Source organism: Rhynchophorus ferrugineus, unplaced genomic scaffold, assembly GCF_030347505.1.
Source record: "Rhynchophorus ferrugineus isolate W39M unplaced genomic scaffold, kcgeb_rfMv2 rfM6, whole genome shotgun sequence".
Classification (NCBI taxonomy): domain Eukaryota; kingdom Metazoa; phylum Arthropoda; class Insecta; order Coleoptera; family Curculionidae; genus Rhynchophorus; species Rhynchophorus ferrugineus.
In genome coordinates, this window is record NW_027472585.1 from 44,920,699 (window position 1) to 44,947,379 (window position 26,681).

Genomic DNA, 26,681 nt, shown 5'->3' on the forward strand with positions numbered 1-26,681 from the left:
GATTTTGAATGACCGTAAATTGAAACTGAATGAAATAGCAGATACTAAAGATATCAACTGAACGTGTACATCATATCATACACGAATATTTGGGTATGATTTGGGTATCTGTTTTTTAGTTAATATTATATAAAATAATCTGACTGAATTTGTGTCATCGATATTTCAGGGATCGTTGAGTGAATCATCGAGTGATCTCGTAGAATTGGAGGAGGGTCTTCTGGTGACACGCGACCAGCTGGCCCGGAAGCAAAACTGTAATCCACGCCACAACAATAACATCAACGCCGTGAGCATCGAGACTGACGTTTGACTACAAGGTAACACCGTTATTAACATTGCTTTTTTTATTATTAATTACATACACCTCACCCTAATAATAAAATAAAAATTATTATTTAAAAAATCGATTTTTTATTTTCTTTTGTTTCTTTGATTTTATTTTGAGTATAGTTTTTCAACTTTCAATTCCATTAATTATGCTGAAATTGCATTTCAAACAGAAACAACAACAAATAGTAATGCAAACAGTATTGTTAACTAAGTTTGCTCCTCAACAAAATATTATTTAAACATCAAAAACGCCATACATAACCAAACTGAATTGAAATCTTACTCATTTGTTTCTCTGTAGTGTAAATTTGCAGCTATAATTCCAATATATAAACTAAAGAGACATAGAATTCGATCTCCCATGTATAAAGTTGTAGCCATATTGTCAATTAAGGACAGTACAATCGGGTATAATTATTATAGATTAAAAAAAAATAGGATTTCAATCAAATGTTTTATTTGAATACTAGCTAACATTTTATAAAACATTTTCGAAATACATCAAGTAGCACTATCTAATTTGACAACTGATGGCCTTCAATATTATAAACTAAAAACACTATGGAAAGTTGTAGCCATATTGTCAATTAAGGACAGTACAATCGGGTATAATTATTATAGAGTAAAAAAGAAAATAGGATTTCAATCAAATGTTTTATTTGAATACTAGCTAACATTTTATAAAACATTTTCGAAATACATCAAGTAGCACTATCTAATTTGACAACTGATGGCCTTCAATATTATAAACTAAAAACACTATGGAAAGTTGTAGCCATATTGTCAATTAAGGACAGTACAATCGGGTATAATTATTATAGAGTAAAAAAAAAAATAGGATTTCAATCAAATGTTTTATTTGAATACTAGCTAACATTTTATAAAACATTTTCGAAATACATCAAGTAGCACTATCTAATTTGACAACTGATGGCCTTCAATATTATAAACTAAAAACACTATGGAAAGTTGTAGCCATATTGTCAATTAAGGACAGTACAATCGGGTATAATTATTATAGAGTAAAAAAAAAATAGGATTTCAATCAAATGTTTTATTTGAATACTAGCTAACATTTTATAAAACATTTTCGAAATACATCAAGTAGCACTATCTAATTTGACAACTGATGGCATTCAATATTATAAACTAAAAACACTATGGAAAGTTGTAGCCATATTGTCAATTAAGGACAGTACAATCGGGTATAATTATTATAGAGTAAAAAAAAATAGGATTTCAATCAAATGTTTTATTTGAATACTAGCTAACATTTTATAAAACATTTTCGAAATACATCAAGTAGCACTATCTAATTTGACAACTGATGGCCTTCAATATTATAAACTAAAAACACTATGGATTAAAAAACAATTTTTCCAAAATATATTTAAATTTATAGAGAATATAAAAATTACATATTTGAATTTTATTTATTAGACAAATATTATTGGGCACTATCCATGTCATATCGTGCAAAATTTTTGACCTTATTGAAATCATACTTACGTTTTCATCGACCAAAACAAACAACACCAAATTATTATTTTTCTTATTACATTGCCTTACTGACATACAATTACAATACAATTTACTTGTGGCAATAAATAAAAAAATTAGAGATAGCTTTACACACAAATGAATTAAAATAGGTTCCTAGAACCATTAAATAATTTTTAAATAGTATAACATAAAAACAATAACGAATAATAAAAATATATGTAACAACTCTTGCTTCAATATTTGTTTCAAACCTCCTAATTTGCTCTTTTTTTATACTATACTACCTTCTAATTTTTTTTGAATATTCTAATATTTTCTACAGACAACTGCTAATCCAAGTGTTAAATTCGTAACCATATTTTCAATTCTATTGATGTACTTTTTATTGAGAGATTTACTATTTATAATCTTCTATCTATAATTACATATATCTTTATCTATCTTATATATATCTTTCTATTTATAATTACATTTATTGCTTCTTACTTCAAAGCCTCTTCAACGCATCCCTGTAACAACAAAAATTACAATTGATACACTATCCTAATAAAATATTCAATTAAGCGATGCTCTTCCACATTTGAGTTCATAATCATCTGAAAACGCAAAGATCAAACCTTCCTATTCGGAAGCTTGATAAAGCTCAAAGAGTTACTCTTAAGTTTATCATTGTTTATTTTCAAAAACCGTTTCTGTACTAGAGCACAGTCCTATGGAAAATAACTCACTGTATTTGAACCTTCACAGCACATTGGAAAACAACACTTTTATTATGTTTTTTCCTTTAAATAAATTCTATTTACTTTAAATGATATAAAAATAACGTCTTAACAAGGAACTCCCTTAAAATCATTCACAAAAATAGAAAAAAAGGACAAATATAACCTAAAATATTCTACAAAATTTCAAATTGATAGAAAAGAAATCTACTATATTGTGGTATGGTTGAAAAAAGAAATCTGTTAATTGTTTTTATATCTCCGGTCGGTTACGGGTGCGGTCATTTAAGTTCTCATTCTATATATTCATGTTCTGTATTCGAATTGTATTATGAAAGATAACAGGCAACCCAAATGCCTACCAACTAGCCAGTATATTTTCTTATTAATATTAACGCAGTCTATATATAACTTTGATAAAGAAAAAGACGTAAGACAATATAAGAGAGAAATAAATAATCTTTAACGTAACAAACACAAAGGTTGGTTTATTTCAGTTGGCCGAGTCCTTGAACACACAGCTTGCATCACAAGCTGACATACGCCGACACGCATAAACGTCAGACGTTACAGCAAATTCCCAATTCAAGAGCATCTCCGGTATTTTTACACGGTCGCCGTTCTAATTTAATTCATAACTTGCCCTAATGGTAAATCGATACTACGCGCTCCGCAGGGTGATTGTTTCGTTGGAGGACGACGCGGCTTAGGAGAAGGCAATCGGATCGTGCCGAACATGGTAATGGTTACTTTTGTATTTTCTTTTTTTATCGGACCTAAAAAGTTTAAAATTGTGGCTTCGCGGAGTTGACGGACCTTTAATTAAAACGCGGTATCGATCAATTATCCGACTGTCATCGATGTTACGTCAATATCAAATAGCCCTAATTACCATAGAGATATCGCGTCGTCTACTTACCGGATGACGTTTTGATGGCTATCCGAGGAATTTCATTGGTTAGTTTAAGTTTCTGATGTAGGAATCTGCAAGAAAACGATTATGTTGTTAAGACGATTTATTGATTCTTAACGACCTCTTGTTTATCGGTGGAAAAACATTTAAATAACAAACTAAATTTAATATCTGGAACAATCATTTTTATAACAATAATCAATCAATAATTATCATCTTTTGCCCCATTAATTACAAATATTTGAGACCAAAGAAACAGTTACACTGATCAACAAGTAGTAAGACTTTACATTTATATTTTGAGTAATTTCAGATCTTGGATTAGTTTTCTCGTTAAAGCGGTGCCATCTATGTCAAAATTTAAGACTAATGTGTCAGCAGTTAATAAAATGCAGTTTACACCTTTTAACAAGAAACAATTTGTAATTAAAGTTTGTTTTAAAAACAGTTTTTCTTAAAAGGGCACTTCTATAATGCTAGTTATGTTCATTTTTCTTTTCCTCATAAATAATTTGCAGTTATTTTGTATATAGAAAACTATTTTCTTCTCATAAATCCTGATTTTTAAGTAGATATATTAGTTTAATCTTAACCTTCTCTGTTCACACACCATCTAATCTTATTCTTGCCAAAGATAAGTCCTAATGAATATCCTCTTCATTTAATTAATTCATTGGTAATTAATCATAGAACTTTGTTTTGGCAGCGTTGGATTGCTTCCGATTACCCTGTGCAGTTGCTTGATTTTGAGTCTGATCTGCTCTGTTTTTTGTCTAAAGTGATGTTCCAGATAATAATTTGAAAATCCACTTGAAAATATTCAATATTGGTTTTTAGAATGGGAGTATGTCTCTGAAACAATTGTCATTACTTATGAAAGAAGTACTGTAGAAAGATACACTGTATATTAAAATAAGAACAATTGCATATAATTGACGTTTACTTAACCTATACTTATAAAACAATTGCTAAACACTCCTGGGGTACAACCGATATGTATAAAAATAGACTTTCTGTTTCAAAATACGAATAACTTATACAATGCCGCTAAAAAACGTGCGTGAACTGAAAATAAAACTACTTTTTTATGAACAGATATGAGCTATTTATACGCTGCACCACAATGACCAGAAAATATATGTGTCAGTTGGTGGATATTTAATTTTGGTGAAGTCGCGACCCAGAAATAGAGTTCATATTTAATATTAGACGTGGTACTTAATTGTAAGGTACTTCTAATAGATGACCTTAATACCATTGTTTAGGAAAAACAATGACAACATTCACAAGCCTGTTGTGTGTCGTCACATACTCTTGCCTCGAAATTAATCTCACATAATATGAAAGGTTCGCAGCATTGCAACTGATCTGAATGGGTAGTGAGTTAAATAGTATATTCCTGTTACGTTATCTTGTCTCGTTATTCTAAGGCCGAAATAATGTTGATAGTATTTCATCATCATCGTCATCACTCCTCTGAAAATGTGTCTACCGTTGAAGAGCGTATGTCCCAAAAAGGTTATATATATATATATATATATATATATATATATATATATATATATATATATATATATATATATGTATATATATATATATATATATATATATATATATATATATATATTATAAGTCGTAATAACCACTAAATCAGAAAAGGACTTTGTATAGACTTATAAACCTCCTACCAGTAATTGGTAAATTAATGATAAAAAAACCTTCTAGACAGAATGATAGAGTACCTAAAGAACATAATAGACTAAATAGACATAATAGAACAAAGTATATCGCACTGTCATCGCTCAGTAAATCTCTAGAAATGGACTGCATGGTATAAATTCATCCTTTCGAACTTCATTTTCATTGACCTAATAAAAGTTCTCTCGGCGTTATGAAGATAACTGGTAACTAGTCCTTTTTTGGCATGGAAAATCAACAGGTACATGCATCAATATCTCAATATGAGAACAATAAATCAGCGTAGTATTGGTGCTGAGTACAATAGGAGTACAACAGATACAAATACTGCATGAAATGATGTTCTAAATGAAGAAAATTCATCCTTTGGAACTTCATCTTCCTTGGTCCCTTAAAGATACCTTTCTCAGCGTGTGCTTTTTTGGAGTGGAAATTGCAACATAGTAACATTAACCTGAAAAACCAAAGTAATATAATAAATATTTTTTTATATACAAAAAAACCGCCCGAATGTCCAAATTAAAATCCAATCGAGAATGTATAATAACTCTACCAGCAAAGATAACTTGATTATTCTATACGTTTTTATTGTTCCGCAAGGCAACCTAGTCAAAACTGATAATACAACTTGGACACGACAGCTCGAACAAAAAAAAACCTCCGCAAAAATTAGCTTCCATTTTGTTTCATACGAATTTAATCAATACCCTGCAGTTTTATTCCCTACTAATTTACTATCTGATAGTTTCCCGACCATCCTAACAATTTCCTCTGCCGATCGGAAAAAACCGAAAACGTTCGGCCATCTTCGTCGTGTCTTCGACGCGCGCCGCCGTTATCGTTGTCTTGACAACGCCTGATGCGCCCAACTACCGTTCGATATGGCACCGAAAGCCGCCCCATAGAGTTCTTGATGTGGACCGAGCGGCGTTGCCGAATCGCACGGGATGTAGCAGGAAATGTATCGACCTTGTCGTTTTGCAACAATCTCGATAATGCTATTCAATAAAATGGATGTATAGAATTTATTAATGGTAAACACAGTAATGGGAGTCGTATGGTATCGAACGTATTTGTCTATTTCACTGTAATTTAATGTGATTAAAGTTAATGTTTGTTTTTATTGGAGAAATAACGTGGTAAAGTTTAAATCTCGAAGATAATTTCCGATGTATATCCGGCCACTTCGATCGGAATCATTTTTAAATATGTAAAAGTTCATTTTGAGTATTTTAATAATTCTTATTCAATTAATTTTTTGTGTAGGATTTTGAAATATTGAAAATAACGTTTATCAGCAATTTTGTCATCATAAAATGTCTGTCATCCGTCGTCTATCATATGACAGATTTTAATACGTTATATTATTGTTATTAAGACATATTTTCGAAACCATTTGTAACAAATTTGTCTTCAGCGATAAGATATCGCGTGTCTCTGTACGTAAAACATCTCCCGTATAATAGAGATGGCTTTAAATGAAAATACTTTTTTCTGCTTGGTGACCTTTCCAAGATATATGGCAACGGGGTGTTGCAGCACTCTAAGGTCATGTCGCACAGTCGAAAGTTATACATAGGGGGACGAAAGAGATTAAACAGAGTAAAAGGGGAGAAGAGCGATTCGGGCGACATTTTTAATGTTAAATAGGACGGGCATATAGGGTGGGCCGTCTGTTTTTCTTGTTTCTTTTTCGTAACGTTGATAACTCGAACGAAAATAAATACAGCATTTCTCTACGTATGCCTTTCCTATGTTTGTTAGCATAATTTCTGTTCTTGTGGTTGAGATTATACTGTTACTGTTGAAAATATTGAATTAAGAGAAATTAAAAATGTCCTGTTACTATGTTTGGTTCAATAAAACGTTTGTCAAAAAAAGTGTAAACAGGGTTTGATAACTACAAGAAAAATAAAAACAATATTTCTCTACCTATGTCTTTCCTATGTTCGTTTGATTATAGTAGTCTCTTTTCCGTATCATCTATGAGTTAGAGTTATGAGTTGTGGGATGCCTAATTAATAATTGTATATCCCAGTAATATATTTTACTTTCATTAGAGAGCATATTTACCTTTTGCGCTTAGTTCTTGTGTTTTTCAGTAAAGACATTTTGATACCACTGTATTTGTCCGTCGTTCATACCTCTATACATCTTTCTTCATAAAATTGGATATAATCATTGCATTATCCTTAATGCATTTGCCAAATCTGCAAAACAGCTACTCTTTCTCTACTGACACATTTTAACCAAATGCTCATGTATATTCCGAACAATTACACATATATAATAGGTCAATTGAAAAGTCTCCTATGTGTCAGATAGATGATGCTACTAGAATTAAATCCATACGTTTTTTAGTTAGCCCTAACCCTCAAAAGATGGGGGTATAAATTTAACAGCTATCGGATCATTAGTTTGTGAATTATAGCATTTTGAGAGAACAAAAAAAATACAGTTGGAGCAAAATCTTGGCTTGATGTCGGGTTTCTGGACACTACCCCAGGAAAATCAACCATCAAGGATTGGTATGCTAAATTTAGATGTGGTGAAATGTGCACCGAAGATGGTGAACGCAGTGGACGCCCAAAAGAGGTTGTTACTGACGAAAACATTTAAAAAATCCACAAAATGATTTTGAATGACCGCAAATTGAATGAAATAGCAGACATCCCAAAGACATCAAGTGAACGTGTACATAACATCATTCACGAATATATGGGTATGAGAAAGCTCTGTGAAAAGTGGGTGCCGCGCGAGCTCACTTTTGACCAAAATCTACGACGACTTGATGATTCGGCGCAGTGTTTGAAGATGACCAAGCATAATAAAACCGAGTTTTTGCGTCGAAATGTGACAATGGATGAAACATGTCTCCATCATTTCACTCTGAAGTCCAATCGACAGTCATCCGAGTGGATGGCACACGATGAACCCGCTCCAAAGCGTGAGATAACGCAACAGTCCGCTATCAAGTTCTGTATTTTGGGATGCGTATGGAATAATTTTCATTGACTACCTTGCAAAATGAAGGACCATCAACAACTGGACTGTTTGAAGGACGAAATCGCCGAAAAACGTCCGCATTTGAAGAAAAAGAAAGTGCTGCTTCACCAAGACAATGCACCGTGTCAAAAATCCATGAATTGGGATTCGAATTGCTTCCTCATCCACCGTATTCCCCATATCTGGCCACTAGCGACTATTTCCGTTTCTCAGATGTCAAAAGAATGCCCGCTGCGAAGACATTTTCGTCGAAAGAAGAAGTGATCGACGAAACTAAGTCCTATTTTGAAGCAAACGCCAAATCGTACCACAAAAATGCTATTCAAAAGTTGAATAATGTTGAATAAAAAAACTAATTTTGCCAAAAAAATGTGTTTTACTATGGTAGGCCGGGGATTTTTCAATTGACCTGTTACGTCATTAAGATAGTTAATGTATTATCTACTGCAATTTCTAAATTCGTTTCACAATCAGAAAATATTTTCCTTCTCATTTTGCTCTAATTAAAAAGAGACATAATGCTGTTTGGTTAGTTCGGACAGGTAAACAAATGAACCTGTCAAAGTCGTCCGGTTGTCAGACGTATGAAAATGTTTGAAAGCAATAGTTATAAGAGATTATAACTTTAACCTATAAATTACTATGACTGTGTAATTAACTGTAGTTTTTAGATGTACTATAATATTAAAATTAATTATATTTGATAACATTTTGTTAAATTATTTTATTTAGATTAGAATTTTGTTGTATGTCAAAGCCAAACTCAACTAAAACTCAGAGTTGATGCGGCAACATTGCGACGTTTTGATGTCACAATTTTAGATGACGTATGTAGAAATTAACTTTGAACAGACCATATCTGGCCTATTATTAAAATTAAGGAAATATAGTCGATTCTAACGGTCGTTTTTGTGTTCTGATTCTAGTGACGGATGCGCTGCGTCCCCATCCTTCGCTGAGCCTGCCATTTGCCGCCTCTCCGTGCCGCTCCAAGGGCGACCACTTCCCGATTTCCGCTGAAGCCAACATCCACCATCGTCATAATCATCTAGAAGTTTTATTAATGTGTAGTGCTACCGTAGTCAAGTGTCGTCAACAGTGTAGTACGAACGGTCGTCCAAATATTGCGTCTAGTCGCCCTTTAGTGCAAAGTTGCCATTTTAGCCAATACGAGCCAGCAGATAGTGCGCGCCCCAGAGGGCGACACCACCACCGGGCAATAGTGCGAGAGCCCGGCCGGGCGCCGGCGGTAGGTGCGTGTACTATTCCGATCACGGCGCGACGCTGCCGGGCCGTCGTCGGACGGCCGCGGCGTTGCCAGATTGTGCGGTGCGATCGGCCACCGAGTTGCGCAGTGCTCATCCGGACACAGACACCACAGCGACGCGTCGGATTCGCCCTACCCAGTCGCAAACTGTTACGTCAAATTTTTATCCACATTAGGACTATATCTCGGTACTTTTGTATGATATTGGTTATATGGTGATCGCTGAATTGATGGGATGCTGTTGTGATTTATTTTATAATGATTCTGATCCGTTGTCGTGTGACCACGTGACCACGACTAAATGCGAGATTGATATTTCGTTTGGGGTCGGTCAACAGGGGACGGTAAGCGGACCAGCGCAAGACCAGTCAGTTACGCACGCGTACTATACCTAAAATACTTTCCCCCCACAGAGAAACACGACCCGAAGATGTTCTGGTTTCCTATATAGTCTGTAAATATGTATGAGAGAAGAACAAAATAATATAGGCCGTAATTCTTCAAGTCTAGCATTTTGTAGATTAAAATAGTATCAAATGATATATAAGAGGATATATTACTTTACTATTAATCTATAAAATATGTTATTACGCTATCATTTTGAAGGTACGTCCATATTATGACAACATATAACAACGACTTACTTTAACTTTTAAAAAATCTATCGACATTGTAGTTCAGTAAATAACGAAGAATATTTCAAAAAGGCTTTGACATCGTACAAAATAGCGACTTATTTCAACCAAAAAAAATATATATTTGCCATCATATGTTGCAAAATTATGATATTACAGTGCACTAGCTGTAAATAAAAAAAAAATTCAAAAATATAAAGGATGTAGATGATGTTGATAAAGGATATATACATATATATATATATATATATATATATATATATATATATATATATATATATATATATATATATATATATATATATATATATATATATATTGTCCTATGTGCTGCAGTCCTATGGGTCCTATGATGTGTTACAGTGCAATGCTAGTTGTATGCTGGCAGTAAATAATAAAAAGAATTTCAAAAATATAACATATATAGATATATTAGTGCAACACTTAATCAACATCATACAATAGCAACTTACTTCAACCCAAAAATGTATATTTGCTTCCATATGTTGCACATATGGCAACAAATGATGTTACAGCCCAATGCTAGTTATGTGCTAGCTGTAAATAAAAAGAAAGTATTTCAAATATATAAAAGATATAGAAATATAAGTGCAACAATTAGCAACATACTTCAACATCATGCAACAACAACTTTAACTCCCTTTAACTTCAAATAATTTACCTATTATTCTTTATAATTGCTAAAATACTTACTAAAATTTTATTTTAGTTATTTATTTCCTTCAATTATGAGTAATTAAACAAAAAAGGCTTTGACATCGTACAAAATAGCGAGTTATTTCAACCAAAAATATATATATTTGCCATCATATGTTGCAAAATTATGATATTACAGTGCACTAGCTGTAAATAAAAAAATATTTCAAAAATATAAAGGATGTAGTCATATAAGTTATAAACCATACTTCAACACAAGTATATATATATATATATATATATATATATATATATATATATATATATATATATATATATATATATATATATTGTCCTATGTGCCACAGTCCTATGTGTCCTGTGATGTGTTACAGTGCAATGCTAGTTGTATGCTGGCAGTAAATAATAAAAAGAATTTCAAAAATATAACATATATAGATATATTAGTGCAACACTTAAGCAACATCATACAATAGCAACTTACATCAACCCAAAAATGTATATTTGCTGCTATATGTTGCACATATGGCAACAAGTGATGTTACAGACCAATGCTAGTTATGTGCTAGCTGTAAATAAAAAGAAAGTATTTCAAATATATAAAAGATATAGACATATAAGTGCAACAATTAGCAACATTCTTCAACATCATGCAACAACAACTTTAACTCCCTTTAACTTCAAATGATTTACCTATTATTCTTTATAATTGCTAAAATACTTACTAAAAAATTCAACATGATTGTTAATCCTGCTCATGGTGGTACTGCCTTACTGCAATTCGTATCTGATTTTCTTGTTACTAATGGTCAACAAATCAAAACATTAGTTTGATTTGAATTGTCATCAATGATAACACAACAATAAACTGTATGAACAGAGCGTAGCATTGAATGTCGTTGTTGTAATGATGTCGTCCCTATATGGACGTACCTGAGACGCACTAACTAAACTAATTAAAAAAATATATTAAAAAATAACGCTTGATGATGCCAATAGGACGACGTCCCGTCTTCATTAAGGTAATAAACCAATCATAACAAATCTGCTATTTTTATAATAAAGTCATGGATTGATCTACACCATATTTTGCCTACCGTCCACTAAATATAAAAAAATACTTTAAGATACAGAGAAAAATTAATGGGATAATTTTAGCCTTTAGACAAAACAAGATCACTCTTTCGACTCTAAATACGCTTACTCCATTTATTCTAGTAATCGAAGCGTCACCGTCTTCCTGCTTCTATCAACCCGATCACCACCACACCCATATAAAGGTCATTTCTTCTTCCAACTCTGCTCCTTAGTGTTTTTCTTCTTCCCCTAATCGAAGTAATCTATAAGCCTCTAGTTACGAAATAAGGAACATCATTCTAAATGCCTAAAAATGTCTACTCTCTTAACGAAGTATACCCAGAAAAAAAAGTAAACGCATTGCATTATTTGACAATGATAATTATTTGACAGTGACAATTATTTCTAATGAAAAACAAAGAACGTGGAATTATGTTTACATTCAAATCTATTTTACATACAATTTTTTAAAATATAATTATAGTTTTTTTTAAATTTAATTTTAGTTATTCATTTCCATCAATAATGAGCAATTAAAAACTTTAAGGGCATTTTTTGTATAACATTAAGATAGTTAACATAATTACAAAAAAGAAGAAGAATCCGGAATTAACCTCAAATTTAAATATCTCGGATTATAACGGATATAATATGATTTAAATGTCAATACTTGGTTGAAAGAGGATTAAAACTTAAACAAAGAAAGGAAAAGAAAGTGGACTGAATAGATAGTGTGCACAATATCACTCTCTCAGAAAAAAAAGTAAACGCATTGCATTATTTGACAATGATAATGATGTAATTTGATATTTTCAGCACAGATAATATGTTTGATTATTATTTACCGATGTATAAGTATTACATATACTTTTACTAATTATTGAATTCCGTTAATAATCAATAATTTTTTTTAATTTAATTTTATTTATTTATTTCCTTCAATAATGAGTAAGTAAACACTTTAAGGGCATTTTTTGTATAACATTAACATAATTACAAAAAACGAAGAAGAATCTGGAATTAACCTCAAATTTAAATATTTCGGATTATAACGGATATAATATGATTTAAACGTCAATAATTGGTTGAAAGAGGATATTAATTAAAACTTAAACAAAGAAAGGAAAAGAAAGTGGACTGAATAGATAGTGTGCACAATATCACTCTCTCAGAAAAAAAAAACACCTAGATAAAAAAGTAAACGCATTGCATTATTTGACAATGATAATAATGTGATTTGATATTTCCAGCACAGATAATATGTTTGATTATTATTTACCGATGTATAAATATTACTTATACTTTCACTAATTATTGAATTCCGTTAATAATCAATAATTTAACGTGTTGCAGGATTATTTGACAGTGACAATTATTTCTAATGAAAAACAAAGAACGTGGAATTAAGTTTACATTCAAATCTATTTTACATTCAATTTTTTAAAATATAATTATAGTTTTTTTTAAATTTAATTTTAGTTATTTATTTCCTTCAATAATGAGTAATTTAACACTTTAAGGGCATTTTTGTATAACATTAACATAGTTAACATAATTACAAAAAAAGAAGAAGAATCCGTAATTAACCTCAAATTTAAATATCTTGGATTATAACGGATATAATATGATTTAAATGTCAATACTTGGTTGAAAGAGGATTTAATTAAAACTTAAACAAAGAAAGGAAAAGAAAGTGGACTGAATAGATAGTGTGCACAATATCACTCTCTCAGAAAAAAAAGTAAACGCATTGCATTATTTGACAATGATAATGATGTAATTTGATATTTTCAGCACAGATAATATGTTTGATTATTATTTACCGATGTATTAGTATTACATATACTTTTACTAATTATTGAATTCAGTTAATAATCAATAATTTAACGTGTTGCAGGATTATTTGACAGTGACAATTATTTCTAATGAAAAACAAAGAACGTGGAATTAAGTTTACATTCAAATCTATTTTACATTCAATTTTTTAAAATATAATTATAGTTTTTTTTAAATTTAATTTTAGTTATTTATTTCCTTCAATAATGAGTAATTCAACACTTTAAGGGCATTTTTGTATAACATTAACATAGTTAACATAATTACAAAAAAAGAAGAAGAATCCGTAATTAACCTCAAATTAAAATATCTCAAATTATAACGAATATAATATGATTTAAACGTCAATACTTGGTTGAAAGAGGATTTAATTAAGACTTAAACAAAGAAAGGAAAAGAAAGTGGTTTGAATAGATAGTGTGCACAATATCACTCTCTCAGAAAAAAATCACCCAGAAAAAAGAGTAAACGCATTGCATTATTTGACAATGACAGTGATATGATTTGATATTTCCAGCACAGATAATATGTTTGATTATTATTTACCGATGTATAAATATTACTTATACTTTCACTAATTATTGAATTCCGTTAATAATCAATAATTTAACGTGTTGCAGGATTATTTGACAGTGACAATTATTTCTAATGAAAAACAAAGAACGATGGAATTAAGTTTACATTCAAATCTATTTTACATTCAATTTTTTAAAATATAATTATAGTTTTTTTTTATTTAATTTTAGTTATTTATTTCCTTCAATAATGAGTAATTAAACACTTTAAGGGCATTTTTGGTATAACATTAACATAGTTAACATAATTACAAAAAAGAAGAAGAATCCGGAATTAACCTCAAATTAAAATATGTCGGATTATAACGGATATAATATGATTTAAACGTCAATACTTGGTTGAAAGAGGATATTAATTAAAACTTAAACAAATAAAGGAAAAGAAAGTGGATTGAATAGATAGTGTGCACAATATCACTCTCTCGACTAAATACGCTTATTCCATTTATTCTTACTGACCGGATCATCGCTGTCTTCCCGCTTCTGTCAACCCCCGTAGTGTTTCTATTCTTCCCCCCTCCCCCCTAGGCCTAGTTACTTACCCTCATTCTAAACGCCCGCCTCGTTACCTTTACCAATATCCGTTGAAATCGTATTCACTTAACCTAGAAAACGTTCGGTCATAATTTCTCGCCGAAGCGTACCGAAAAAATACGTCATCTCGTCTGGCCGCTGGTCCCCTTACTGGCCCTAACCGCGACCCTAATTTGTTTATTAGGGTGAGTTATCCTGCCAAAAATTATTATTACATAATAAAGAATACCTATAAATAATTTTAAATGAAATTAATAATAATATGCCGTACAATTAAAACTGAGTCAACGCCAATAACGCGCGTCGCAAGGCCGCCATTTTGGATGGGAGGGGCGGGCGCGGATTGGTTCCGGACGATTTCTCTGTGATACACGAGCAGCAGGTGGCGGTGTTCAATTCCAATTATATACAGGGTGGTCTCGAAAACGATGTTAACTATTGCTTAGAAGCGTATAAAGTTTAAACTCCCTGTAGGTAGGAATAGATTTCTTGAAATTTTTAGCGATTCTTAAGACTATTTATAAGATAGGTACTACCTAGCTAAAAGCATTTTAGGACTACCTTATATATAAATAAGTACGGATCGGTCTCGAAATATAATGATCGCGTCTCGTCGTCGAATCAGATCAGGTCGTTTGGGCAACTTTCAATTAAAATTGAATTACATAAAAGAAGTAACGCATCAAAACATCTCGATTTCCGAAATTCAACTGTCATGATTGAAGTAAAGTGTCAGAACATCGAATAATTATAGACAATAAAATACTGTTTTCTCCTTCGCGCGAGTTGTCCAAATTCTACCCGCCAAACGATACCTAACGATGTTCGTCCTTGATTGGTTGGACGTTCATAATGATGAGACGTCATGCTCACCCCGAGAATATATCGCAAGAGTCATATTGAGCAAGTCACGCCCCTCTCATCCAACGTATGTTTGATTAAAGCCCAGAATGCGCCTGCGATGTGCTAAAACGACGATGCTGTGTAGTGCTCATTCACACCAATTAAATAATAATTAAAATGTTGGAACCTTTGGCATTCGGCAATTTTTCGCCAATCAATAACGCGAGAGAAAAAACAATTTAAAAACGACAAAGCACAAACATGGCTTCGTAAAATATGTAAAACGACGAAAATGTATGACAAATATCTTTACTTTGTACACCACACCACCAAAACTGTTACAAATAGCGTTTAAAATCGTTCTTCTTCATACTAAAAAAATTCTATCTATATTTGCAACTACATAACCACAAATTCCAATAAATTAAAGATAGCCTAAAACTGACCAGAAACACTAGTAAATAATACGCAAAAAGATACTACTTAAAATAAACAAAACATAAATTTGTTTTTGTGAAATATAAAATAGACATTAAACTAAGTCTGCCATAAAACCAATAACATCAAAGAAAAATGATATTTAAGATTATTCTTCTTCAAACTCAACAAAAACGATCGTTTTTCATATTCATGTCTAATAATTCCGGTACATGAATTTTCTATAAACGTAATAACATGATATTTTAGTTATTTAATTAAATTCAATGTGTAATTAGCATATTTGTTGTTGATATTTATTTATACAAAATTGGAAGTTCATTTGACAATGTCAATTATTACCAATGCAAAAAAGAAGAAGAATCTGTAATTAATCTCACATTGAAATCTACTCAGTTTTAAAAATATTATTTAATTTTTATTATCACTGACTAATTAAATTATTCTTTCGATAATTATTTGTTTTCTTCAATAATTAATAGTTTAGAGCATTTTTTGTAGAATCAAATGCAAGATTATTTGATGACAGTTATTATAATTACAAAAAAGAAGAAGAATCTGAAATTAACCTAGAATTCAAATATGACAGATATAATTTGAATTTTGGTAAGTTAATACTTGGTTGAAAAAGAATACGAATTAAAAGTAAACGAATCTAGTAAACAAAAAAGTGTCGTGGATAGTAAACGTAAAGGAAAAGAGAAAGAAAGCGTGTAAAATAGTAGCGACTAGTTAAGCGCATGTCGAATATTGCGGTGCCAAGGGTCTCCAGACAAATTAAACAAAAACTGTAATTAGTTCCAGCACTGTTTTAAGTGCTTGTATTTTTGGGCTGTGTGAAGCTTATTTACATAGGGTTGGATTAGCTTTTAGCCCTTGTTACATATCCACCCGCGTAGAGGGGCAGACCGGGCGCGAGGAGATGTTCTTCGGGCTCGATTCGGTCTTGAGTTTTACCACTTTAAAAAACATGACATGAAGTCCCGGTTAAATAATCATCCCAAATAATTTACACGTACGTGAAACAAAAAAAAAATGACATCGGCTTCGTTCACCGATTCGTTGCAAGAAAAAATCGAAAGCAATTTTCTCTCTGTCAATTTAACGACGAACAACACGACGACATATCATCTGACCACACGATAAGTTTTCTCATATCATTTAGGGTTTAATGAATCGAATGTATTACGTATCATATCAAAAATTCCAACGAATTTTTGACCACAGAGCGTAAACTAGAGTAAACACTCTCAATATAAGAGAGACGAGAATTGTTTCGTCTGGTCTCTCCACGTGTGGCGCTGAAAACCTTTTAGGTACGAAAAATTATTAATTGACACTGACACTAATTATAAACAGAACTTTAAATTAATTTTAAATAGAAGTACAACCTATAACAGATATCACTTTATTACATTTCATATTCACAGACAAATTAAATTATATAAACATAATTTTCGAAGATTGAATCAAAAACACCACAAAAAAAAGAATCTTCAATCAAGGTCAAATTTATACTGAAAATCAGAAATAAAAATTTGTTGAAAGGCTTTATTCTACATAGATAATATTTATTACGGCAATATTTTCAGTATAATAAACACTATTTTTTAAATAAAATTAAATAAGTTAATATTCCACAATAAATTTCAAAATTATTTGACAATGACAGTAGGACATAGATATAACACAATATTTCAACTCAACGAACCAATCAAATGTTACAAAACACGCAGACAGTGCCACTAACCGAGAACCGATACGAAACAATTCTTTCGAAACGCCTATGATGTTAAAACCTCTAGATATCTCTCTATGGCTTTTTTATTTATAATTTGTTTTAAATAACTGGACCGGACTTAGCCTGAAGCCCTCGCACAAAAAAAAACTATTACCTATTATAAAAAATCGAATTCGGATGCTGTAATCATATAATTGTGTAGATAATCAAATAATCAAAACAACCCGAACAATAAATTTGATTTCTTTGTAAACTGTACGATTGTTTGTGAAGTTCATGTTATACAATAACAGGAAACTAAAAAGAATATTCAAACGAAAGAATCGGTGAATAAAAGGTAAAATGGAGCATATTATTCTGGATTATTTCGAAACGTAGCCTGCCGATACTTCTTCTTAAACGTTATCCTTCGATAGTCGAGTTCAATGAGATAATAGAAAAAATCATAATTTCGGTGTTACATTTTGCCTTGTATCGCCTGCCTTTCACGCCGTTCCGTTGGCTGTGGACGACAGGACTGAAAGTTTACGCCGGAAAAAGCGCCGGCACATCGAGAAACCAATCAGTAAGTATAGCGAGATAGTCGTCGTTCGATGAAAAGATGAGGTTATGTAAACTTTTCAGTCTGATCGCTTCGCGCCTTGCGTCTGTCCGTTGCTCTCGGACACTCGCTCATTATTGTCATGAAATTTCTTTACATTATTATTGTGAATCAGTATGGATCTAGTCATGTTTGTTACAATTTAAAATATTTTATAAATGTTGATTAATATACGACATTCCTATTTCAATTATTCGTTTTATTTTATTAATACACTATTTCTATTATCATGTAAACAAATAAAATATTTTGACAAATGTCAACGCGTTTGACATTGACAAAATTAAGACGACATAAAAATGCAGTGGGTAAAGTCCAGATTAAAAATGTGTTACTCCTTTTATCATTCTACTAGGGCACCATCAGGATTACTCGCTCCACTAATTCTGGTTCGAAGCTAGTAAAATATAGCATATTCGAATTATATATTGATATTACTGAACAGCGAGCTAATAAAGATAATGTTGATGTTAACCAACTTTACACAAGCAGGCCATGACTTAGAAGCTTCAAATGCCATGTCATTTCTCAACAACATTCGCGAATTGATTCTTATTTAATTTCGACTGATAATTTAAGTAACTGTAAGTTAAATTAGTTATATCGCTGATACGCTTGACATTGACACAATCAAGAGGATATAAAAATGCGGTTATGTCAAAAAAAAAACTTTTAAAGATGCATTAATTTGATGAATGTATTGATTCCAGATAGCCCGTTCATGTATTACAGGTTAGTAACACTGAAGTTTCATTAAATAAAACATAATATATTTAATTTGTCCTTCCTTACGTGTATTAAGTTGTATTAGATTTTATTGAAAAAGTGTTTATCTTATTAGACTAATATACCCATATTGATTTTGGAAAAAATCATTTAAATAGAAGAATGACATTATTTATTATTTTGACATTTTATAACGTAAACTATGTTTCGTTTAATACTTTTCGGACTACATTCGTTTCAATATTCTGTCCTATAATTATTAATAAAATATACATTTTATCAAAAATCAAAATTAATGTATAGTCCTATATTGTCATCTTTTTTAACCACCACATAAAAAATGTGTACACTAAGACAACACCTTTGTTTGTTACAATGCCTGTAAAACAGCATCATTACAATAGATCGTTCAGTGAGTTTTATGTTCGATTAAAGATGGCGCTATTAACTTTATCGTATTCGATCAACTATCGATTTTTAGAATTGTCGCGAATCTTTTTGCTTTTTTGCTGCGTTAAAAAACAAATGTGACTAAAAAATTAATTAATGTCTCATCACTATGGATAAAAATAATTGTGAACCAGGCTCCTTTCTTTAGGGAGATTATAGTAAACAATAAAATTGTGCTATTCTTATCGAACGACAAAACTTATTGAACCCAGTATTAATAGAACATTGAAAAAAAAGACAATGTAATGTTGATCCATTTATTTTATAACCACTTATAACACTAAAAGAACTGAACACTGCAACACATTTAATTAAATAATATCTAACAGGATTAGGAAAAAATTAATTACAGTAAATTCTTAACACATTTAATGACGGGATGATCAGTACTAAGATTTATGAGTTATGACTTTAAAATAAATGTTTACCTTATACCACATACTAGTTATGCATATATAAATTTGTATTGATATAAACAAACCTGTTCTTTGAACTTTTTTTTTCTAATCTAATCAATAACTTAAATCAACATCATCTACCACGTGTCTTTATCAAATTTCCTTAGTATATATGCACTGGGAGCTACCAGGCCAGTTTATACCAGTTCGATACTGAATGGTTCCCTGACGCTGACTCCTGGTTTCCTTACGGTAAGGTATTTCATTTGTTTATCGTAAGATGTTTCCAAGTCTACTGTTCCTAAACCTACCATACAATAAAAATAAATAGCTTAAATAATTTTTTATATAATTTTTTACAGATTTAAAGTTTATTTTTCAAAAAAAAACCTCGTTTTGATATAAAGGAAGGGATTGACTTGACGACAATTCATGTATATTTATGCATAATTCAGAAAATGTTAAGATTTTATTTTATCTTTGTTTCAGATGATCAGAAACCAAACTAGAGCTGCAATAATGTAGTGTCTTTTTCCAAACATTTCTTTGTACATTTTATTATATATAAATAAATAAACGTTAAAAATATGTTCTTTTTTTCAATGGAATTCCAGAACCCCTTGTTAATGTGTTTAAAATACACGTTTTATAACAGTAATCAAAATAGCAATGAAAACCCGAAAAAATGATAAAACACTTTTTTTTTGTCTTTTGTTTGCTATGACAGCTTATAGACCAACTTTTCAACAAATTAGACTAACAGTAAGACATCAACAAACCAACGAAAACAAAACAATACGTCTTTAACAACTAAACATCAAAGTAACCCATGAAAAATTGATTTATTACGATAACTATAAAAGATCTGAACAATTGTTAGGGCATTTTAAATTGGCCGGAATAATTTCACAAAACTTTGAATATTAACTTTTTCCTATACCCCAAGACTATTAATTTACAAGCCTGCTATGTTAAAAACTGAGCAACAAGTCGTAAACCTAAAAAAACCCAAATATTAAGTAAAAAAATACTGGGAGACCGTTAGTGGTAAGACCTTTCTCCATCTGAAAATTATTTGTTCTTTTTTTTTCTTTATTTGTTCTAGAGAAGATGTTAAGAGCTCAAAAGTGAATTTTAAATTATAACAAAAAGTAGTCCTTTCTAATGATAATTATATTGTTGAGTGAAAAATGTGGATTATTTTTTAATATACTTAATAATAAGTAGTTAAAATTAATATGTATCGTGTACTTACTCTTGCTTACGAGTTTTGCTCCTTTAATTCCAGCAGGAGGTCCCAGGATAACAACCTTCTCTATCCATTCTTCAGTTGGGTAATCAGTCTTATCAAGCAAACTGAAATTCAACGACCATCTAGAAGCACACTCCAGTTTTACTTTATATAACTTACCTGCTGGTGAGCTTGTTATTAGAATAATTGAATAACAAATAAATGTATTTCTTGGCATTTTTGTATTCATAACTCTCGTAGTCATCAAGGTAGAGCGTACCAGAGGCAGTCTTCTCATTATCTAAAGCTACGTATAAAGTGAAAGGATCTCTGTGCATTATAGTGGATGATCTTCTGGGTCTATCTTTTCTGGGTATAATTGAGCCCCCTCGGTAAAAGGCTACATGCTAGAAACAGTCATTTGTTAGTATCGTTGGTAGATAAAATCATATTAACTCTATTTACTGTATCTAAATCAACAGAAAGCTTGTATGAACCTCCATGATAAAGAGTGAAAGTACTCAGGTCATACCAATTTGCACTAGAACCACCTGGTAAGTAAACCTCTACAGATGTTACCCCCGGTTCACTAACCGGACGAACCAAGACTGAATTTCCTGTAATTTAAGATGCATTAATATCATCCACCGCAAGTCGTTCTAATCCTGACCTATTAACGCGGTGTTATCGATATCAATCACTTCTTTCTCTGGATAATGATAGAGCAGTGGCCTAAGCACAGGTTCTCCTTGAGTTTCATGCTCCCAGAACAACGTGTACCATAAAGGTAGATGGGCATAGCGTAATCGCAGAGCCGTTCTTATTCTATTAATAATATCGTCCGAGAATAAATAGGGTTCGCGTCTTTTGGTATCAATATGGGCGTGCGCTCTGAAGAACGGTAACCAAATACCAGCCTAGAATAAATAGATAAACTTGGAAATAATATTATAGGTTCGGGAAAGCACGTTTTTTTAACTTATAATTTGTTCGGGATTATTAGGTCTACTACTTGTAGTTCAAAACTAGTAAAATCTAGCACGACACACTGAAGAATATTCGCGTTATTATAAGTTGTCATAAATGAACAGTGGGCTAAAAAAGATGATGTCGAAATAAATTCTCTTCAATTAGTGATATCGCTAACGTTAAGTAAATTATATAATCAAACTATAAATGAAGAATTATTAGGCACTGGTTAGACAGCTGAGTGAATATCAAGAGTCAGTTAAATTACTTCATTCTGTGTCTATAATATAGATGCAAAGTTATAATATTTAAGGAAACGTAACGTTACTCGAAGTAACGTAACACGATTAATGAACAAACATCACGGCAAAATAAAAATATATCAACATAAAGACATAAGAGATAATTTATAATATTGAAAAAATCAAGAGTGCTAGAGATGTCGTTACCTTTTGACTAAAGAAATATATAGGACCCAATATACACGACATCCACCGTATAGCCCATACATTTATCCATGTGACTATTACTTATTTTTATCTGTACCTAACTTATAAAGGCTTAGAAATGAAATATTGAACCATTATAATTTTCTTCTAAGGACGTTTCTTTATTGTCATAAAATATTATTATTTTGGTGATAATTTCTATAGTAATTACTTTGTTAAATAAAAACGTCGAATTTTTTGTCACGTCCATAATACATATGCAATTACAAAACATAAAATAATGAAACTAAGTTAATAATGGAAAATTCTGGAAAAAACAATCAGCTTACCTGGTACCATCTCTGTAACAATTCAGTATCCGGATTATTGAAGAAACCTCCTACATCAGCACCACAGAAACTAATTCCTAGAAAAAATAAAATTATAGATATCGGATGTACCCCAACAATAAGAACATTTACCTCCTAAAGCTTCCGATAGACACATGGGGAAACTAACGGCCAGGTGTGACCATTTGGCATCATTGTCGCCAGTCCACATCGCGGTGTATCTCTGAGACCCAGCAAAATGCCCACGAGTTAAGATAAAAGGTCTTTTATGCGGTGAACGCAGTCTCAACCCTTGATATGTACCAATGGTCTAAACGAAATGCCATATTATTTGGTATAATTTTAAACATTGTTATATATACTCACATGTGCCAGAGCATATTCATTATGTACATCTCTATGTTCCCATCCACCATAATGAACACAATCTTTAGGCATTGTGATTTCAGGGCCATTAAAGACTGACGGTTCATTCATATCGTTCCAAATCCATACATCATGCGACGTTCCCTTGAAATTGTCCAAAGAATACAATTTCTTGTAGTAATCCACTGTTGATGGATTGTAAAAATCGAGATATGAAGAGGAACCCGGCCAACACCATCCTAAAACACGAGGAAAGCGGTGAAATACCAGGAGATGAATATGTCTTGATGCTGTTACCTTCGTACACTGACCCGTCTTTGTTCTTCACGTAGAAATCATGCTTTAACGCATCCTCATGCAAGAAGTAACCGCCCTCGCGTTTAATATGTGGATCTATGATAACTACCAGCTTTCTGCCGGTGCTCGTTAAATTGCTGACCATGTTGTCGGGGTTTGAGAACTTGATGTGGTCCCACGTGAAATATTTCTTGCCCTCGGTGTATTCTATGTCCAGCCACATGACGTCCAGTGGCAAATTGTGAATATCAAAGTTGGCTACTACAGTTGTAACATCATCCTGATCGTTGTAGTTCCAACGGCTTTGATGATACGCCAGGGTAAAAAGCTAGATGGAAAATTACAGTTCACCATTGTTATTGTGTAGATTCTCTATCACTTGGAAGTGCAAATCCATTAATGGATAAAAATTGCTAAATTTAGTATTTTTTCTTATGAAAATGATGTATAAGTGAGATGAATAAGTGTGTGTAGGAATTTTTATTTCATAGAAATTTTTATTTTAAATGAGACTGACTTAAATGGGAGCAACTGTTCAAATGGTTTGAAACCTTTACAGTTAAGACAATGAAAAACTTAAACAGAACTTTACAGAAATTGAAACATGACCAAATGAATTTGCAACATGGCAACATTCAATCTGTCAGTTTTCTGACAGAGAATGGCAAGTCTGCGAATACGCGTTTTATTGTTTTTCCTTGTGTAAATCAGATCTTTTTTTCATGATTCTTTATATCCAGTAGGTCCTAAAGGTTATATTATCGATCTGAGTTTATTCACAATTCCTTTTAGATCACATGAAATTGATATAAGCTGAAGTAGAAGCGCACGTGTCAGTAACTGAGGTCTAGATTTTTAAACTTCCTTTCAAATATATTCGTGGTTTTCTCAACCCCAAAAATTCGTAAAAAAATCAAACAAAAAATGTTATTTAAAAACACAAATTGGATTGATTTATGGACAGCTGCAAAAGAAAAAACAACCAATGCGAGATAAAGGATATTTTAAGTAAAACATGAGATCTCATTGTTTCACCATAAATGCCCAATTTCCGATAAAAAGACCAGCAGATTTATTTGCACTCACTCTAATATAAATTCGCATGAAAAGCAACAAAAAAAATGTTACTTACCTGTGGTAACCCATGTACACCAGTGAGTGAAACATATTGTTTTACAGCACTCTTCAATGTTGGACCCATCAAAACGAAGAAATCCAAAACCCCACTCTCACTCATAAAACGAACATCAACAAATGTTTCTTTACTTGATGGATTAACAAAATCAACCAGTGATGATATAATGTCAGTGTCCTTGCTGTTCTTAATGTCCACCCAAGTTTCTGCAGCATTATGCCAAAATACACCGACTGAGTGTTGGGGACTATGGAAAAGGAGTTATTTTAACAACTATCTTTTCTTTATTTAACAACTATAACAAACCTGACAGCATAAACAACAGGTACAGCACCATATATTGCCATGGTACTATCTAATTCATATTCAAATACATCCAAATTATACAACCTGTAAGTAATATATTAAATATAGCGGTTAAAAATATTAAAAGTCAATAATTACCTGTACGGATCTAAATTATTTTGTTGTGTTGATTTTAAACTTAAAGAATCTCCATGCTCTGGCAATCCATAAACTCTTTCAGCATTAGGAAAGTTAAAGTCAGCAGCTACAAACAAACAAGATTAAAAATTATTGCCAATTTTTACAATTCACTATATACCTATAGCAGATGGCCCTCTGGGTTTAGTATCATGATGTGACTTGAAATTTTCTTCCCATGCACCTGGATCATCCTGAATTTGTGGATCAGTTTCACTGAAGTAAACAGTTTAATTATTCTGTTTTTAAACAGAAAATAAAACTTACCCTTCAGCAGGCTTATTTCGGTAGTGTTCAAAGGCAAAGAGACCTTTACTGTTTACAACATTCACTAACTTATCCTTGGTATAAAATTCTATCTTCAAAGGTTTGGCGGTTAAAACAACTTTACTGTCACCTGAACTCACTGTAACTTGTTCCAAATTTCTAGCAACCACTTCAAGTCTACAAATATCATTAATTAAAACAAACATTTGAAAATAAAGCTGGAAAACATACTTTGTTTCTTGAGGATCCCCATTTAGTGCAAACTGTGGTTTATATCTAGAATGTAAACCATTAACTTCATCCACGGAAACTCTGAAAATATTTCCAATAATTGCTGTTAAAGTTAATTTTAAATTAACTTCAGGAACTTGAGTATTAATTAATTGAGCTTCAACAACATTATCAGTTATGTGCAATGCTGAAAAATCAAGGTGATATGTGCTTTCTCCAGGTTGATATTTTCTTAGACGTCTATAAAAGTAAGTAATAATTAGTTCTCAAAATATCACAAATAGATAAAATACTTACCTACAAAAGCTACTTTGTTCACATGATTTAAAATTATTTTTGTCAACTGCCACAACAATATTAAGAAGGCAAACTCCTAAAATAATGGCCCTAGAACAAAATAAGTGTAAGCCTTAATTTGAATGTATTTCCTTTAGGTTTTTTAAAATTAACCAACACTAACAATCTGTATAAATGTAAAATCATGACTACAGAGGGTACTTGAATACTTGTTAACTTCTTGAAACAGGATTTAATATGTTTAAAAACTATTTATAAATTCGCAAATTGCATATGTTTAAAAATACTATACTAGTCATAAGGGATTCGAAAATAAAAGCCTAAAAATACACATGAAACTCGTATTTTTTATTTAACATTTGGCAATGATAAGGACTTGTGAAGTTGCCGGCTACTCCAAATTGATATATCCAGGAAAACATTTTAAGGTTTTAACAATATAACAAACAAACAAAAAAATTCTTCATTTTGGTATTATGTACTTACCACTTAGCCATTTTGGCATCATACAAAGAAATACAACTGGATCTTTTTTATTCGTTAACCTATAAATAATTACTCCTACTAGTACTTTTTAGATACTTGAATGTCTTACTGACGTGTACAATTATTTACGATTTTCATCAGTCATGAGGAAATTGATATTTCGACAAACT

At 31.6% G+C, this 26,681-nt stretch overlaps 2 protein-coding genes across 14 annotated transcripts in view; one reads left to right on the top strand and one right to left on the bottom strand.

Moving 5' to 3' along the window:
- Positions 1-20,549, top strand: part of shaker (Potassium voltage-gated channel protein Shaker) — a 505,244-nt gene extending 484,695 nt beyond the window's left edge. For 11 of the 12 annotated variants that reach the window (XR_013006156.1, XR_013006153.1, XR_013006155.1 and 8 more), the window contains 2 exons: positions 170-320; positions 9,099-10,243. Coding sequence is in view for 8 of the 12 variants with exons in the window: in XM_076407119.1 (XP_076263234.1) it covers positions 170-313 (144 nt within the window). In the remaining 4 variants the exon portion in view is untranslated. Of the gene's footprint in view, positions 1-169; positions 321-9,098; positions 10,244-20,460 lie in introns of those variants that run through there. The other variant, XM_076407118.1, reaches the window with a different exon arrangement.
- Positions 19,817-26,665, bottom strand: LOC143198107 (neutral alpha-glucosidase AB). Of its 2 annotated transcripts, none has more exons than XM_076407107.1 (17): positions 26,512-26,665; positions 26,026-26,115; positions 25,729-25,968; positions 25,498-25,674; positions 25,352-25,446; positions 25,192-25,297; positions 25,054-25,137; positions 24,745-24,994; positions 23,613-23,940; positions 23,316-23,554; positions 23,082-23,259; positions 22,950-23,026; positions 21,873-22,119; positions 21,668-21,819; positions 21,383-21,609; positions 21,227-21,327; positions 19,817-20,278 (listed from the first exon to the last, which is right to left on the bottom strand). In XM_076407107.1, the coding sequence occupies exons 1-17, from the start codon at positions 26,520-26,522 to the stop codon at positions 20,169-20,171; spliced, it is 2,712 nt and encodes a 903-aa protein (XP_076263222.1). In that variant the 5' UTR covers positions 26,523-26,665; the 3' UTR covers positions 19,817-20,168. The 2 variants fall into 2 exon arrangements, with proteins under 2 accessions (XP_076263222.1, XP_076263221.1); XM_076407106.1 differs by lacking the exon at positions 26,512-26,665 and adding an exon at positions 26,189-26,343.
- Between the last annotated feature and the right edge of the window lie 16 nt (positions 26,666-26,681).

Coding starts and splice junctions, on each gene's coding strand:
- LOC143198107 (XM_076407106.1), bottom strand. CDS start 26,211: ATGATTTTACATTTATACAGATT. Junction 21,328..21,382: donor AATAACAAGCTCACCAGCAG/GTAAGTTATATA, acceptor GTTGAATTTCAG/TTTGCTTGATAAGACTGATT. Junction 20,279..21,226: donor AGCAAAACTCGTAAGCAAGA/GTAAGTACACGA, acceptor ATTGTATGGTAG/GTTTAGGAACAGTAGACTTG.